At 34.9% G+C, this 17,682-nt stretch overlaps 2 protein-coding genes and 1 non-coding gene across 3 annotated transcripts in view; 1 reads left to right on the top strand and 2 right to left on the bottom strand.

Moving 5' to 3' along the window:
• LOC125651173 (VPS9 domain-containing protein 1-like) overlaps positions 1–6,364 on the bottom strand; it is a 19,434-nt gene extending 13,070 nt beyond the window's left edge. Inside the window, exons 1-5 of the mRNA XM_048879760.2 lie at positions 6,212–6,364; positions 3,038–3,110; positions 1,173–1,265; positions 541–706; positions 52–160 (exon numbers count right to left, since the gene is read on the bottom strand). Coding sequence (XP_048735717.2) covers positions 52–160; positions 541–706; positions 1,173–1,265; positions 3,038–3,110; positions 6,212–6,286 — 516 coding nt within the window. The 5' untranslated portion in view covers positions 6,287–6,364. The remainder of the gene's footprint in view (positions 1–51; positions 161–540; positions 707–1,172; positions 1,266–3,037; positions 3,111–6,211) is intronic.
• Trnat-agu (transfer RNA threonine (anticodon AGU)) lies at positions 5,150–5,223 on the bottom strand. The gene has a single exon. It is a non-coding gene; the product is annotated as a tRNA-Thr (tRNA).
• Positions 6,365–6,534: 170 nt separating the features above from the next.
• The window catches only part of LOC125651342 (apoptotic chromatin condensation inducer in the nucleus-like), a 37,091-nt gene continuing 25,943 nt past the window's right edge, over positions 6,535–17,682 (top strand). Inside the window, exons 1-10 of the mRNA XM_048879908.2 lie at positions 6,535–6,702; positions 11,940–11,979; positions 12,172–12,191; positions 12,372–12,465; positions 14,208–14,380; positions 14,659–14,772; positions 14,899–15,985; positions 16,409–16,502; positions 16,604–16,757; positions 17,002–17,063. Coding sequence (XP_048735865.2) covers positions 6,568–6,702; positions 11,940–11,979; positions 12,172–12,191; positions 12,372–12,465; positions 14,208–14,380; positions 14,659–14,772; positions 14,899–15,985; positions 16,409–16,502; positions 16,604–16,757; positions 17,002–17,063 — 1,973 coding nt within the window. The 5' untranslated portion in view covers positions 6,535–6,567. The remainder of the gene's footprint in view (positions 6,703–11,939; positions 11,980–12,171; positions 12,192–12,371; positions 12,466–14,207; positions 14,381–14,658; positions 14,773–14,898; positions 15,986–16,408; positions 16,503–16,603; positions 16,758–17,001; positions 17,064–17,682) is intronic.

Below are 17,682 nucleotides of genomic sequence, written 5' to 3'. Positions count from 1 at the left end.
TACCAGATTAAAGACATGCCATATAGTAAGTCTATAAAACAAATAATCTACCAGATTGAAGGCATTCCTTGCATTGAGTTTCGCCTGCCGGGCTTTATAAGCTGTCATCAGCAGTTGGTTTTGTCTGTAAGCCAATTCAAGTGGCCCTAGGGATTTAACCCTTCAAAAAGAATAGCATAAACATTTAACCTTGAATTAAAACATTTCATAGAAATACATGTACAAATTGAAAAGAGAAAACATACAGAAATATTAGAACTTTTGTCCAATCCAATTTCACATTTTACACAGTAAAATATGTTCAAACTAGAAATGTTTGATTGGAATAATTTTTTTTTTTTCAAATTCATCACATTGGTTACTCACAATGTATCCAAATCATAGAAATAAGTTATAATTGCTATATGAACTATAGTGTTTCAATGACACATTTCATTTCACTCTACATTGTATTCTTTATTCGTTGTCTGAAAAGAATTTTAATTGCTGTTGTTTGTCAAATAAAAGACACCATTGATTGATGTCTCATGTTGTTCGTACTTCCGGTACATCAGTCTGTCCATACTGTCTGGGATTGGGGGGACAGGAGCTGAGAATCTGTACCCTGGTACATCCTGGTGTTCTGTGTCCCGTGCTGGTTCACATTGAACTAAACTGGTAGCCGTTCCAGTCAAGCATCTCTGGTCAGACATAACAGGGGATTTGGCTGTTTAAGGAAAAATAACATCATTTCTAACATCAATTTGTGAACAGTCTGTTTTTGAGTATGATAACTGATATTTTCTGTGATTGGAAATATTTTGCAAATTTGATCTGTAAATTGTAGCAAATTATTTTCTGCGTTTCCCTTATCTGCAAATTGCATTATATCTATATGTACCTACATGCATGTATATATATATTTTGTGATTGTAACTTTTGTGAATTGTTCCTATTCCAATATTTACAAAAAATGGACAATCGCAGAAAATACCTGATATACGGTAATTTAAACCATTTCATATTCCATTTAATAGTATATTATCCATTTTGTAAAATCAAAGTTAATGCATTATTATATATATTTTTTACTTAGTATACCAGTAATCATGATCCCTTTATGTAACTTTCCTCTTCAGTATAGAATATCTTACTGTATTCATTCTGACATAACGTACAGCAGAGAAACTTACATAGAGTGTTCACAACAATGGAAATTCTCTCCATACACTGACTTCCCAGTTTGACAAACTTCACAACTTCTTGTGTTATATCAACTTTGCCACCTAAAATATAGGAAAAAATATGGTGCAGTTTCCAAGCATTCTGTCACCTATTTTTCAACCAAGTTACCTCTTCTCCTTCAAGGGGCATCAACTCCCAATGTTTAATGATTTTTAAGTCTAAAGGCATCTCAATGTGCAAAATGTGATCTATTCCTATGAAAGCTAACAGAGAGATTTGGAATAAAAGGCTGTACATTTATACAACTTAATGAATATTGAATAGGCATATAAAACGAATTTGTATGCTACTGTCATTAAGTCACATTAATCAGAACTTTGAATCCAGATACCAAGAAACATGATTTACAAGAGGCCCATGGGCCACATTGCTCATCTAAGCAGAGTTCCTAGCATTAAACAAGCTTGAGCAAAACTATCATTATACAAGCAGCTTGGTTCAGAAAAAACTTTCAAAGGAAACCAGTATTCATTAATTATCAAACTTTAATTATTAAACTTGACTATAAATTCATTAATTATCATATGCCCTTTCAGATGGGTACGGCCTTTCATATCACTAGTTTTCATTCAACTAAGGATGCTTTGTGCCAAGTTTGGCTCCCTATAAATTTGCATGTAAAACTTTGATCCCCTATTGTGGCTCTATTCCACCCCAAGGGGTCATGATTTTTACAAACTTGAATGTCCACTTTGTCAGGAAGCTTTTCTGGCTGAGCAGTTCTTGAGAGGAAGATTTTTAAATGACCTCCACCCTATTTTTGCATTTTTGTGATTATCTCCCCTTTGAAGGGGGTGTGGCCCTTCATTTGAACAAACTTGAATCCCCTTCACCTAAGGATGATTTGTTTTCAGGACTGATTGAAATTGGCCCTGTGGTTCTGGAGAAAAAGTTTTTCCTAAATATCAGCATGTAAAACTTTGATCCCCTAAAGTGGTCAAACCCTACCCTCAGGGTCCATGATCTGAACAAATCTGAAATTACTCTATATCTTACACTTTGCCACTCTTATGGCCTAGTGGTTCTTGAGAAGAAGATTTTTAAAGATTTTCCCTACGTATTTGCATGTAAAACTTTGATTCCCAATTGTGGCCCCACTCTAACCTCAGGGGTCATAAATTGTGCCAAGTTTGGTTGAAATTGGCCCAGTGGTTCTGAAGAAGAAGATGATTTTCCGATATATCTGCATGTAAAACTTTGATCCCCCTATCGTGGCCCCATCCTACCCCTGGTAGCCATGATCTGAACAAATTTGAATTTACTCTATAGCAGGAAGCCTTCAATAAAATATCCTCTCTTCTGGCCTAGTGGTTCTTAAGAAGAGGATTTTTACAGATTTTCTTTATATATTTGCATGTATAACTAAATTGATCCCACGGGGGTCATGATTTTAACAAACTTAATCACCACTATGTCAGGAAGCTTCCATATAAATTTCAGCTTTTCTGGTCCATTGGTTCTTAAGAAGATTTTTAAATGGCCCCACCCTATTTTTGCATTTTTGTGATCATCTCTCCTTTGAAAGGGGCATGGTCCTTCATTAAATAAACTTGAAAGCCCTTTACTTAAGGATGATATGTGCCAAGTTTGGTTGAAATTGACCCAGTGGTTTTGGAGAAGAAGATGAAAATGTGAAAAGTTTATGATGCCAACAACAACGCCAACAACATATTTTGATCAGAAAAGCTCACTTGAGCCTTTGGCTCAGGTGAGCTAAAAACTTTACAAATTTACTGTGCAACATAATTGTTATGTCAATAAGGATACAACTGATCTATAAACTGTTATATATATATATATATTTCTGAAGTACCTTTGGTCCTTATGTCTTTAAGGAGGGTTGTTGTTATTTGATGAACACATTCTGCATATTTCACATAAGCATCCTATGTTAACAAAAATAAAATAAAAACTTTTATAGTATGAAAGTATGTTCAATTTTCTGCTACAGGTTTGGTTGAATCCATGAGATCCCTTAAATCAAATGTTGAGGGAATCTATTTTAAACATGATTATAAAACCTAACAGGACTAATACCCCTTAAGGGCACATCTTTGAAAAATTGTATGTTTGGACACCCATATTCAAATTATCTTTTGATACCACTTAATAAATCTAAGATACACAACTTGCAAAATTATTGCTCATATCAAAATTTCATAATCCCAGTTTTTATGTCCTTGATGTATTCTACATTATCTTGATTGAGCATAACACACCATCTAGACAATGAGTTGGAACAAGCATCTAAAGATGTGTCATACTAGTGTGGTTGAAAGTACTGCACTTGTCACAAAGTGTGAATGTTCTTAACAAGACTGAAGTACAAAATATAGGTCAACCTCCGGACCATGAGTTGAAAGAAGCATCCCGAGATGTGTCATCTGAGTGAGTTTGAAGAAGCCACTCTTACAAAATAAAATATGTCTCCATTTTATTTTTATATATATTATTGCTGATTCACATTTTTGTAGATGCCACAGGCTCTCAATGTTTTGAATATACATGTATATAATTAAAAAATTGCCTAGTTTGCTCACAGGAACACAATTTTTTATCATATATATTTTTCAAACGTTCAGAGCCTACACAATTTCTCTTAGATTTGGTACAGCAGCGGGTTCAAACATGTATGGCTGAATCTTAAATACTAACGGGATGTCATCGATGTTGGAACATTAACTATCCATTCTGTATACTTTATCACTTTCAATAGAATCTATTCACATACAAATACATAGCTGCTGCAGCAACTCACACGTATGACATATCACGTTATAGCTCATTAGCGATGATTTGTGAAGTGGAAACTTTGAATATGTGCAAATAAAATGCATGTTTGTATCAATTATTGGGAGTAACGAAACAATATAACAGCAGAAACGTGATTCATATATATAATGAAAGATGAACTTGATTTCAAAATTTATCGACACCATTGTTTTCTTTCTGACCACTTATGAAGGTGGTGTGGGCAATCCATACATTATATACAAATTAGGAAGATTGAAGATGTCTGAGAGTTGAATTAGTCAAGAATGAACTTAAAAATTTCTACTTATCACTTGGACTACCAAATCAAATCTTTAATGGTAAATTGAGAAGAAATAGACAAATACTACTGATATTTATATTCTTATTTATGGTTTAAAAGGAAGTCAGCCATTATGATAATGTAGTATACCTCCTTTAATAAGAAAAATATTTTGCATCTGATAAAATCCTGGATGCATACACATCTAATTTACTAGCCCCATCATTGAATTTTTTTTAATATGTATTCAAATTAACTAGCCCCAAGCTCTTTACAAAGCACTGGCCCAAATCCATAATTTATTAACCCCAGATCAGCAGGCTATCAATTATTTTGATCCCTGCAAATAGTTTACATTATTTACATAATTGAGTTATTACATAATGCTGCTATAGATACATTAACTGTGTTAGTTTGGAAACAAAGAAATTCTAATTATATGTATCTTTGACATTGACTTTCTGCAGCAACAGAGTTTAACTTATGCCACAAGGCTAATCTAAATTTTCATTATAAGTTTAAACCCAGAAGAATTAACAAGATGTGTTCATTAAATACTATATATAAAGCTTGGCCTGATAAATGATCTAGACCTTAATTTAATGTCATAGTTCTGATGTTGACTTTTAGGTTTACCAAGTAGATCTATGTAGATACAGTATACAAGTATGTATACAAAGTGTAAAAAACTGCAGCAATTATGACTAAAGTTAAATTTCTGGACAGATAGAAAGGTAAAAAGACAGAAAGACAGACTAAAAACAGACCCAGGTCTCCAAACTTTGATCGCAGGAGCATAATATTACTGTCAGACGGTGACAATAATAAAAGTGAATGTAAGGTTTTAAATCCATTTTATTGTAGTATATATAGGAGAGAGGTGAAAATCTTTGGCTGGACCGGGAATCGAACCCGGGACCCCTGCATTACTAGTCAGGTGCTCTAACCACTGAGCTATCCAGGCCGATATCCACGGTCCGTATAGCCCTAATTACTACATTATAAACATATGACATCAAATAAGTTTGATCACTGCAAGTGTCAAATAGCTCAGTTAATAGAGCATCTGTTTGGAGAATAATGCCATGGGGTTCAAAGTTTGAATCCTAGTCAGGGTGTTGCATTCCCCCATAATTCCTGTTGGAGTTGGTGCCTTAGATAATGCCTTAGAATTAACTGTAACATGTAAAAATGTTTGCCAGGAGATAAAAATCCTGGGTTTGGGTGAAAAAAATGTGAAAATCGGATGGATTCGATTACCAGCTCAACTAGCTGATAGTGTACTTGAGGCCGACTATAAATTTAGGATTTCTACTTTTGTTTTCACGTTTCCAGATATATAATGTGGGTTTTTGAGGGTTTTCTGTTCAGGTGCAGTGTTCGAAATTAACCACAGACCGATAGACCGAGTCTATGTCAAATGAAACCGGTCTATGCCAATTATAATTGGGATAGACCAAATTGTCTATGCCGATTTTTTTTAGGTTTAAAGCAATAGAGTTATCCCAAGAGTGGATGTCTGATAAACGTTATGAGGAAAGGAAGACATTGTTATGGAAATAGGAAGACATCGTTAGGAAATGGAAAGAAAATATGCTTTCTAAGTACATTAGAAGTAAATAACAATGTTTTAAATTTGTGTTTTTGTTTTTTTTTCAATGTTGCGATCTATGCCAATTCGATGAGGTCTATGTCATCTTGTTTTGGCATAGACCCATGGTCTATACCACGTTTTAAACCAATTTCCAAGTCATCATATTAATAACTTTAGCTGACATGTTTGGTCAATAAAGTCCCACTTTATACTTATATGCTAAAAGGCATATGATGTAGAGTCAACGATGCAATGCTGCGTTGGGCTCGAATACTGACTGGGTGGTCGCTGTATTTTCTCCCTTATATTGTTACAACTATAAACAGTTTAGATTAGGCCTAGTAAATATTAAAAGATACCTCTAGTTTGTTATTGTAGTCAAGTTCAAGAGCGTCTGCTATGTTCTTCATCACGGAAACCAAAGTAATGTCCATCCTTCAGCTGATCAAAGGCTGTTCGTTTACGTTTATGGTTTCAGTTCAGCTGTCTGCAACTTCCGTCTCACGAAAGTTACCGATTATATACGGAAATATTCAAATAAAAATCATATTTTAAATAAGCTATTAATTCTTTTGAATACATAATTAAGGAGTGTTAAACCACAATAAAAGTTAATAAATCTAATCAAAATAAATGATTCTTCAAAATTATTTTTTTTTTTTTTTTGGAAAATACGAAGTGCTCCGTAGTTATCCGAAGGAAGCTTTGTAATAACATGGAGGACGACGATTTTTTGGTTGGAGGAAAGCCGTTGCATGAACTCAGGGTAGTTGATCTTAAAAAGGAATGCGACAAAAATAAGCTTCCCAAAAATGGAACGAAGAAGGAACTGATAGAAAGACTTAAAGCGGTTTGTTTTATATGACAATCTTAAGTCAATAATCTAGTAACAGGAGTCGACAATTTTAACGAGAAAAAAAAAAAGGCAGCTACAGCCACAGGTAACAATCTCAACAGTGATCATCGCGTGCTTAGCGAAAAACTCACTTTGGGAATGTTACCTGTATGTACTCATTTCTTAATTTGTTGCTAGAATTGCAAACTCCTGTGATCTATCCCACGCACAACGCATCGCGATCGTTAATGGATCGATCAAACTGATTTATGTCCCTTTAATAAAATATTGTCATGGAAAGTAAGTTGATAATAGAGTCTTATATAAATAAATACACCGTTGTCAAAACCGGTTTAGTTTCCTATTTACAAACATTAAAACAGTCCAGTAGTTTTTAACTAGTATAAGTAGAGAGGCTCCTCTGCCTCAATCCACTTGTAGCTATACCTAGGCACCTTGCACCTGTTTGTAGAGTAGGGCTACCTTTTTACACTGAGTAGTTGTGCCCCATTGTGTAGTATACACTGTCACGACAATGTTATGCTACAGTAGCCACAGTCTACATGAGATCTTATGATATACAATTAGGGGTGAAACGATACAGTACTTTTTCGATTCGATTTTCGATACTTTAGTCTCGATTTGATACAATAGCATGTACCAAATTCTTTAATATGTATACGGTGTGACCGTTGGACCGAGAGAAGCATGTACGTAATGGTCATTGGAATGTCCCAAGTGGTAATCATAATTCCGTTAAGTACGGTAGATTATGATTCATTTAAAATATATATATTTTGAATGAAATTTCCTTGCGCTAAACACCCAGTAACATCTCAATATTAAAGGAGTTTATATGGGGACAACAGTTTCACATGATCCGCCTATTCATTGAACGCGAGAAATAAAACGCAAGGCGACGTAAACTGTGCATTTTGACGTCACATTTAGCCTCGACCTTTTTTCTCTTTTTCAAAGCAAACAATTATAAACAGCAATAATACATTCCGTATGCAATGAAAAAGGCCGTTAAAACTAAACTAAATTAACCAATAAATTCAAAATGGTAAAAAAAAAGTAAACGTAATTTTATCGTATATTCTTATTCAAAGGAACTCATGAACTCGTTCATCTATTTAGTCGTATTACGGTTTTATATGTATTTATTTGCTAAAACCTGTTACAATGATAATTATACTATTCACTTTGAACAAACTGAGTATTTTAATTACGAATTGCACGTCAGTCTTCTATTATTGGCATTCAAAATAAAACACGAATAACTGTTGAAGCAGGTAATGAAAAAATAAATGGCGGCGCCCATATGGATCACGAAAATTTTAGAGAACGTATATAGAAATTATCTCTTTTTCTTTTGCTGATTTTGACTTTTTTCTTTTACATACGTGCTACCTTTAGAGCCTTGCTTCGCGGACGGGCCTTTGGCCCGTCCGAGCTTCGCTCGGTATAATGCTAAGCTTTTTTTTATGTTTCGTTGTATTTATTGCTCTCTGCAAATAAATTCTACATAATGTAAAATCGTTTAACATAGAGCAACACTCTTATCACTTGTCCTAAAGCCAAAATGTCACCATACCCAGGATTTAAACATTGGGGGTGCATTTTTCAACTCAACTGCGTCCATTTTGATACAGCAAAGTTTACTCGTATGTTGATTGGGTAATTTTTAATTCCATTGGCTAATCAGAAAACGTGTTATCAAGAGCAATGTGTGCTATGATTTTAGAACCGTATCGAACCGAAACAGACCCCAAATAAATCGAACATCGAATCGAGACCACTACATTGCGATTCGGTTGCATCGCGATGCATCGTTTCACCCCTATATACAATACTGATTTATGCAAACACATTTATAAATTTTTAAATTAAAGAAAAATTACTGCTCGTATTAGGCTTGCAGCTTACAACCAGTGTCTGTGGGCTTGGTCCCTAAAGTAAATGAAGGCATTACTGTAATCATTTACTGAAGTTGACCCATAGTTTAGATAGTTCCTAACACGTAAATTAGTAATCATTGTATGATAGATACACATGAAATACTAAACATGAATATTTAATTATTTTACTGCAAGTGTGTGTGAATGGTAGCATCCTTGTCAAGCCCATGCCCCCTTCGAAGGGGGGATAATCACAGAAATGTAAAAATAGGGTGGATTCTTTTGAAAAACCTTCTCAAGAACCACTGGGCCAGGAAAATACAAATTTACATGGGAGCTTTCTGACATAGTGCAGATTCAAGTTTGTTAAAATCATGACCCCCGGGGGTAGGATGAGGCCACAATAGGGGATCAAAGTTTTACAAATATAAAGGGAAAATCTTCTTAAGAACCACTGAGCCAGAAAAGCTGATATTTACATGAAAGCTTCCTGACATAGTGCAGACTCAAGTGAGCTTTTCTGATCAAAATTTGTCCAATGTCTGTCGGCGTTGGCGTCTTGTAAACTTTTCACATTTTCATCTTCTTCTCAAGATCCAATGGGCCAATTATAACCAAACTTGGCGAAAACCATCCTTGGGTAAAGGGCTTTCAAGTTTGTTCAAATGAAGGGTCATGCCGCCTTCAAAGGGGAGATAATCGCAAAAATAGGGTGGGGTCTTTTAAAAATCTTCTCAAGAACAAGTAGAGTGGGGCCACAATAGAGATCAATGTTTTACATATGAATATATTGGGAAAATCTTTAAATAAGGGCCAAGGTGACTCAGGTGAGTAATGTGGTCCATGGGCCTCTTGTTTTAAAGAGTTCTAATGCCATTATACTTGGAAAGGATAAGGAGTTCTGTTTTTAGCTCACCTGAACCGAAGGTTCAAGTGAGCTATTCTGATCACATTTTGTCCGGCGTCCGTCTGTCTGTCTGTCTGTAAACTTTTCACATTTTCGACTTCTTCTCCAGAACCACTGGGCCAATTTCAACCTAACTTGGCCAAAAACATCCTTGGGTGAAGGGCTTTCAAGTTTGTTCAAATGAAGGGCCATGTCCCTTTCAAAGGGGAGATAACCACAAAAATGCAAAAATAGGGTGGGGTCATTTAAAAATCTTCTTCTCAAGAACCACTGGGCCAGAAGAGCTGAAATTTACCTGAAAGCTTCCCGACATATTGCAGATTCAAGTTTGTTCAAATCATGGCCCCCGGTGGTAGGATGGGGCCACAAGGGGGGATCAAAGTTTTACATACAAATATATAGAGAAAAACTTTAAAAATCTTCTTCTCAAGAACCACTAAGCCAGAAAAGCTGAGATTTACATGAAAGCTTCCTGACATATTGCAGATTCAAATTTGTTCAAATCATGGGCCCCTGGGGTTGGATGGGGCCACAATAGGGGATCAAAGTTTTACGTACAAATATATAGGAAAAATCTTTAAAAATCTTCTTCTCCAGAACCACTAAGCCAGAAAAGCTGATTTTTACATGAAAACTTTCTGACATAGTGCAGATTCAAGTTTGTTCAAATCATGGCCCCCGGGGATAAGATGGGGCCCCACGGGGTGGATCAAAGTTTTACACACAAATATATAGGGAAAAACTTTAAAAATCTTCTTCTCAAGAACCACTAAGCCAGAAAAGCTGAGATTTACATGAAAGCTTCCTGACATAATGCAGATTCAAGTTTGTTCAAATCATGGGCCCCGGAGGTTGGATGGGGCCACAATAGGGGATCAAAGTTTTACATACAAATATATAGGAAAAATCTTTAAAAATCTTCTTCTCAAGAACCACTGAGCCAGAAAAGCTGATTTTTACATGAAAACTTTCTGACATAGTGCAGATTCAAGTTTGTTCAAATCATGGCCCCCGGGGATAAGATGGGGCCCCAAGGGGTGGATCAAAGTTTTACACACAAATATATAAGGAAAAACTTTAAAAATCTTCTTCTCAAGAACCACTAAGCCAGAAAAGCTGAGATTTACATGAAAGCTTCCTGACATAATGCAGATTCAAGTTTGTTCAAATCATGGTCCCCGGGGGTTGGATGGGGCCACAATAGGGGATCAAAGTTTTACATACAAATTTATAGGAAAAATCTTTTAAAATCTTCTTCTCAAGAACCACTGAGCCAGAAAAGCTGAAGTTTATATGAAAGCTTCCTGATATAGTGCAGATTATAAATTGATAAGATCATGGCCCCCGGGGGTCGGATGGGGCCACAATAGGGGGTCAAAGTTTTACATACAAATATATAGGGAAAATTTTTAAAAATCTTCTTCTCAAGAACCATTGGGCCAAAGAAGTTCACATTTACATGAAAGCTTTCTGACATAGTGTAGATTCAAGTTTGCAAAAACCATGGCCTCCAGGGGTAGGTTTGGGGCCATAATAGGGACTACAGTTTTACATGCAAATAGACATGGAAAATCTTCTGATATGGACCAAGGTGACTCAGGTGAGCGATGTGGCCCATGGGCCTCTTGTTTAAAGATAAGATATGCCAAGTAAATTAGCTGGTTAATAACCATGTTAAGAATGCAACATATGAAACTTTTGTATCATGAGATTCCTTTGTCAGTTGATATAGGCATTTTATTTTTTGTGTTTATACATGCACATGATTTTAGCATTATAATTTCAGTGAAAAAAATGGTTATGAAAGAATGGTAGATATGGAAAGCATCCTTTCCTGACAAAAGATCTGTCTATTGAATTATTTCTTAAACACGAGTGCAACTTGAGTGAGCACTGGGAGCTTTGAGATAATTGATAAATACAACAAAACCAAATTCGTTTGACGTATTTATCCAAATGTATACGCATATCAACTCTTCACTCTGAGTTAAATCCCTTTGCGAAGTTGAACAAAAGTCAGTCAATGAAAAGCCAAGTTTTCCTTCTTTACCCTACCAAATATAGGAGGTTGCTACTGTGAATTATAGCTAATCATTTAAGTTTTCATACAAGTTATGGGTTGCTTCACCTTGGCACATTATTGTAGTTAGCTGCAATATTGATGAAAAAATAACAAATGTCAAAGCTACAGCTTAGAAAATTACAAAGGCCAACTTAGGGATCCGAAATACAATTTTTTCACTGCAAGATGGCACACAGGAGACGTAACTTATGCAGTGTTGATACATGTATTCTTTGCACATAGTATGAACTGATCCTTGTGTTCTGACTGTTCAGGTATAATATTCAAAGTTGAAAAATCCTAAATATGAATGTAAACACAATTTCTAAGCTTTCTAATTAATTTTTGACTTGACTTGACTTGATAATTTAACTTATTTCAGCATTTCCAGTTTGAGAGACTGCAGAATGCAGAATCAACAGGTAATCAATTTCTCTGTTTTTATGTTGTTGTTTGTTTTTTTCTACCTCAACATAGTTTTGAACTAAAATGATTATTTTTATTGATATGTGTTTTATGAAATTAAACTTCAGTTCATTCAACATTATTTTGATCATATCAATGAATTAAATGTCATAAAGTATCATTGATTTTATTTCATTGTGGTTTTACAGATGAAGTTCCAAATCAAAAGGTAACACATCACTGACATTTCTCCCTGCAATTATCTAATCTACAACTGTAACAAATACATTGATGATTGAATATCAAAAGTGTTAGGATTAAGAAAGTTCTTCAACATTTATTTTGAAGTGTGTAAAGAAAATGTAATTGTTTGTATCAATAAAGTCTGTATTTATTGTTTCGATAAAAGATTCAGGAAGGTGTAGCAGTAGAGAATGATTTCATCAAACAATATTTGGCCAAACAAAGGGAGCTAATTGTGGAACAGAAGAAGAGATTTTCAGGTAATGAAACAGAAATACTCATTATGTGTATATACAGGGTTGGACATGACAGCCCACCCAAATGCCCGTGATGGTCTATATCTCAGGCGGTCGGGGTCAAAATATCATATGATAGCCTGGCTAATTTTAACAGCCAGTGTACAACAACAAATGTCACAAATAAGTTTGATTAGTGAATTCTTTCATGTAATCTGATAAATGCCACAAAACTGAAACGGTCGAGTTTGAACTGGGCTCGCAACGTTTGAGTGTAGGCATCCCTGTGAATAGCTCACAATTTCATTGCGTTGCCAACCCTGCTCTAAGTGATTGTGTTGATGTTTATTTTTACAAAAAGGGTGTATATGTTGTACTAAATGTTTGATATGTAGATATTATGGACAGGATGTCTACCATCAACAGTAAATGCACAACTTTAGACATTTTTGTAAAATTATTTCTGTACATTTATTTAAAAAAATGAAACTGATTTTCACTACTATATGCAATGTATAATATAACTTGGTTCGGATCATTTTACTGCTTCATGAACCTCCTTATAATTTGAGTTTTCAAAATCTTAGATTTAAGTATATCATCGTATAATATTGTATAAATCTTAATTTATATGAAGCAGAGCAATATTGTTATAGCCACAGACTAAAAAGTTACTGTATGACATCATCCGCATAGCACAGCTTTATTGCAAAGCAATATATACATTATGCTGATCAAACCAGTCAAACTATGTGTAGCAACTGAAATGAAATGATTTCTAGATCTAGATATCTTTTGTGAGGAAACAATAGTGATAATACAATAACAGCAATGCTTTATTTAAAGAGTGCATAGCACTATTCTTTTCCAAATGTCAATAACTATAATTTAATACAATATAATGTACAACAGTAATGATACAATATACAATTATTGACATTTTCGAGGTCAATACGATGCTTTAACTACCTGAGAAGTACAATATTCACCAAGCTAGTAGGGCAAGGTGAAAACGGTAAAATACGGTTATAGTGAATCTCCAGGGCCAGCGAAAAGCAATTTGTTATAACCAATGAAAGTTTTGTTATTTTCCTCTCATGGGAATAAATATCACTTTGCAATAAGTGTGAATTCATTATAAGTGTGTCTGTTATAGATGTGTTATACTGTTGTACATTGAGAGTAGCTAAAGCATTGTATTGTGCCAAGAAAGTGTCAATAATTGTTTTATTATATGATTGAATAATTCAAAACACTGAAACAAAACGATACCTGGTTGACCATCTTTGTTCGCAGCTAGACTGCAACACAAATTTGAAAGTGATTTAGAGTTGTGACTTTTTGTTTATCATATGACTAAATAATTCAAAACATTGAAAGCGACTAATCAAATGTTATATTCACCTTGAAGGCATGTGCAGGTGAACATAATGTTCTATTTTCCAAGCTTGTTGAATCTCAGTCAATACAAAAGCATAAAATTATCCGATTAGGTAAATGATGAAACGTATTCAACACAATATTCTTATAATCATTTGACGTGGTGTATACGGAGACAATAGGCGTGGCTTGTGACGATGTATGATAGGTTGCTGGTGAAAAGTTTGCATCACAAATGTTGCATGTTTTGTTATGGGTATGAGATCCACAACACAGAGACTTAAAGCATATGTTTTGAACTACTGGTAATCAGTAAATATGAAAACGTTATGGGATAGATTTTGAAATTATTTTTTTTTCGTTCTACATTTTCATCCCAATTTCAGAGGAAGAAAGTCAAGAATCGGGTAACTCACAAGATGAATCAGAGTCTAGTCCTACGAAGAAAAGTCCATCCAAGAGTTTTGGTGATCTAAGTCCCACAAAGACTACAGATAAGCCAAACTTTCCTGATCCCAAAGGAGAATCATCGAATGGTGGAGAACCCACTGAGAAAGCAGTATGTCTCATGTTTTATATTGTTTTAATTTTATAAATGAATGGTTAATGATATTTCTGTTGGATATCATAAAGAAAGAAAATAATGTTTCAGACTCATAGTACTGTTTATTCATCATTGATTAGAATATAATTTTGTGAAGTGCATCTATCATTAAATCATTATTATTTTGTTTGTTTAGAATGTTGTTTTGTCATTCTATGTTTTCTGCATCATGTTATTATGTATGGGTACAATGAAGTCAATTATCTTGCAAAGTAAGCCTTTTGTTTTTACAGGCAACCCCAGGCATTAGTAAGAGTGTTGAGGAAAGTTCAGAATCTTCCAGAGGTTCAAGAAGCAAACGTTGGAGGAAAACCTCAAAAGATTCAACACAAGAAGTGGCTTCAGCAGTAATAATAATTTTTTCTTATTCACTGAATAAATTCTGTTTTGAGAGGACTTGCAGTATTATAGGAAACTTGCCATATTGTTGACTGAATTTTTAAATATTGACAATTCATGTTTCATTTGAATAGGAACAACACAGAGAAAAAGAAAAAGAAGAGAAAAGAAAGGCTGAAGAGGAAGAAAAGAGATTAACAAGATTAGCAGTTGAAAAGGCTGAAAAAGTGGATAAGGAAAAAGCTGAAAAGGAAAAGGCTGAAAAAGAGGCTAGAGAGAAGGCCAAGAAAGAGGCTAAAGAGAGAGCTGAAAAAGAGGCCAAGGAAAAGGCGGAGAAAGCTGAAAGAGAAGCAACGGAGAGGGAAGAAAAAAAGAAAGCAGAAAAGGAAGCAAAAGAAAGAGAAAAAGAAGAAAAGAGAAAAGCAGAAAAGGAAGCCAAAGAAAAGGCTGAAAGAGAGGCCAAAGAGAAGGCAGAAAAGGAGGCCAAAGAGAAGGCTGAAAGGGAGGCTAAGGAGAAAGCAGAGAGAGAAAAGAAGAAAGCTGAAAGGGAAGCAAGAGAAAAAGAAAAAGAAGAAAAGAGAAAGGCAGAAAAGGAGGCTAAAGAAAAGGCTGAGAGAGAGGCCAAAGAGAAGGCAGAAAAGGAGGCCAAAGAGAAGGCTGAAAGGGAGGCTAAGGAGAAAGCAGAGCGAGAAGAAAAGAAAAGGGTTGAAAGGGAAGCAAGAGAAAAAGAAAAAGAAGAAAAGAGAAAGGTGGAAAAGGAGGCTAAAGAAAAGGCTGAGAGAGAGGCCAAAGAGAAAGCAGAAAAGGAGGCCAAAGAGAAGGCTGAAAGGGAGGCTAAGGAGAAAGCAGAGCGAGAAGAAAAGAAAAGGGTTGAAAGGGAAGCAAGAGAAAAAGAAAAAGAAGAAAAGAGAAAGGAGGCTAAAGAAAAGGCTGAGAGAGAGGCCAAAGAGAAGGCAGAGAGGGAAGTTAAAGATAGAGCTGAAAAAGAGGCTAAGGAACAGGCAGAAAAGGAAGCAAAAGAGAAAACTGAAAGGGAGGCTAAAGAAAGAGAGGAGAAGAAAAAAGCACAGGAAAAGACTGAGAAAGAGGTAGATGAGAAAGCCGAAAAAGAAGCCCAGAAAAAGGACGAAGCAAGAAAGAAACCTGAAGAAGATGTTAAAGAAAGAGGGAGGAAAGATGCTAAGGAGGGAGAAGAGAAAAAAAAACCTGAAAGGGCTAAAGGTACATGTAATAAATTTTTGTAGAATGTTCTATTTATAGAGTAAATGGTAAGCGACACTGAGCCGTGCCATGTTAAAATGTTGAAACGGATTATTGACAGTAATGTCGTCAATTTAACAAAGAAATACATTTTAACTGCCAACACAATACAGGTTTCAAGCATATACATATGTATATGTACTTCACATGTTCTCTACACGTATATGACATACATGTACTTTACATGTTCTCTACACGTATATGACATACATGTACTTTACATGTTCTCTACACGTATATGACATACATGTACTTTACATGTTCTCTACACGTATATGACATGCATGGACTTATGTTACATGTATGTTACCTGCAGTACATGGTTATGTTATGTAAAAGATGGATAAAAAAGTAATTTTGCATATTGAAATGTTTTGTCTTCAGACAAGAGAGAAGTAAGATTGCGCAGAAAGTCTTCATCCTCTTCCTCATCAGATTCAGATACTGAGGATGATGAAAAGCAGAAGAAAAGGTCAAGGTATGAAAATGTCTGATAGAGACTCAAATGAGAGGAGATACTTGCAATTTCATTTTAAAAACTTTATAGAAAGATTCTTTCTCTTTTTTTTCAAATTTTAGGTCAGGATCTTCATCCAGTTCCTCATCAAAGTCATCCTCAAGATCCTCCTCCTCAGACTCTGACAGGTCCAAGTCAAGGTCACCAAAGAAGTTTCAGAGCAGGTCTCAATCTACTTCTCCTGTGCAGCCAGGCAGTACAGTATCAATAGTTGAGGTAAATTCATAGTGATTTTTTTACATCATGGGTAAAGCTTGTAAATGGGACACAAATTACAGTATGTTGGTTGACTGGTATTGAGCAATAAATTTTTTATTAGATAATGCCATTTATGACCATTATAACTTATGAGATGACAAATCAATGCTCTGGTGTAAGGATGGATTGGTAATATCGATAAAGAGTTTAAGCTTTACATAACACAAGTTAATGATTCTCATATTATGTATTTTTGTTGTAGACGATAAGAGACAAGCCTTTGGAAGAGAGACCTTCAACAGACATGTCAGATGTGCAAGCAGGGTATGACAACATTTTATAAGCCAAACAGTAAAGGACATATATATTTATAGTGAATCTCAGTCTGGTATTTGTAGCTGTAATATTAGACAAGGAATAAAATTCTGCTCAACAAAGTCATGTTCAGATCCCTCATTTATGGACAAAATGTTGACATCTTACTTGATGAAATTTGCCTTTACTTAATATGAAATATGTTTAGAGATATATTTAATGTAAAAAGTTAGTTGTATTTTGGTGCTGTTTTAAGTGTGCTACTTTTTTTTTTAACAAAGTTTAAAACTTATGATTCCATAGTGTTGATACATGTATAGCACAATACCAATAGTGCTAATTTAACATTTCTCTATTGAAGTAGTAAATTCCTACAATTGTGCTGAATTTTGAATACATTAAAATATAAAATATATATACTTATACTCGGTATTCCTGTGGAGATACGTGTGTCACTCTTAAGTGTTTGTCTCAGATAAAACCATGCAAAACAGTCCAGAAGCACATGTAACCAATCATTGTGATATTTTGCATGGACAACCACCTGTAGGTGTTGTCTCGATTTACAAAATATTTTGTCGAAATATTCATGTACATTCTTGTTATACAGCGCCACCTATTCAAGGCC

The sequence above is a fragment of the Ostrea edulis genome, chromosome 1 (genome assembly GCF_947568905.1).
Source record: "Ostrea edulis chromosome 1, xbOstEdul1.1, whole genome shotgun sequence".
Taxonomy (NCBI): Eukaryota; Metazoa; Mollusca; class Bivalvia; order Ostreida; family Ostreidae; genus Ostrea; species Ostrea edulis.
The sequence above is the reverse complement of the archived record's forward strand: the minus strand, read 5'-3'. Positions and strand labels throughout refer to the sequence as shown.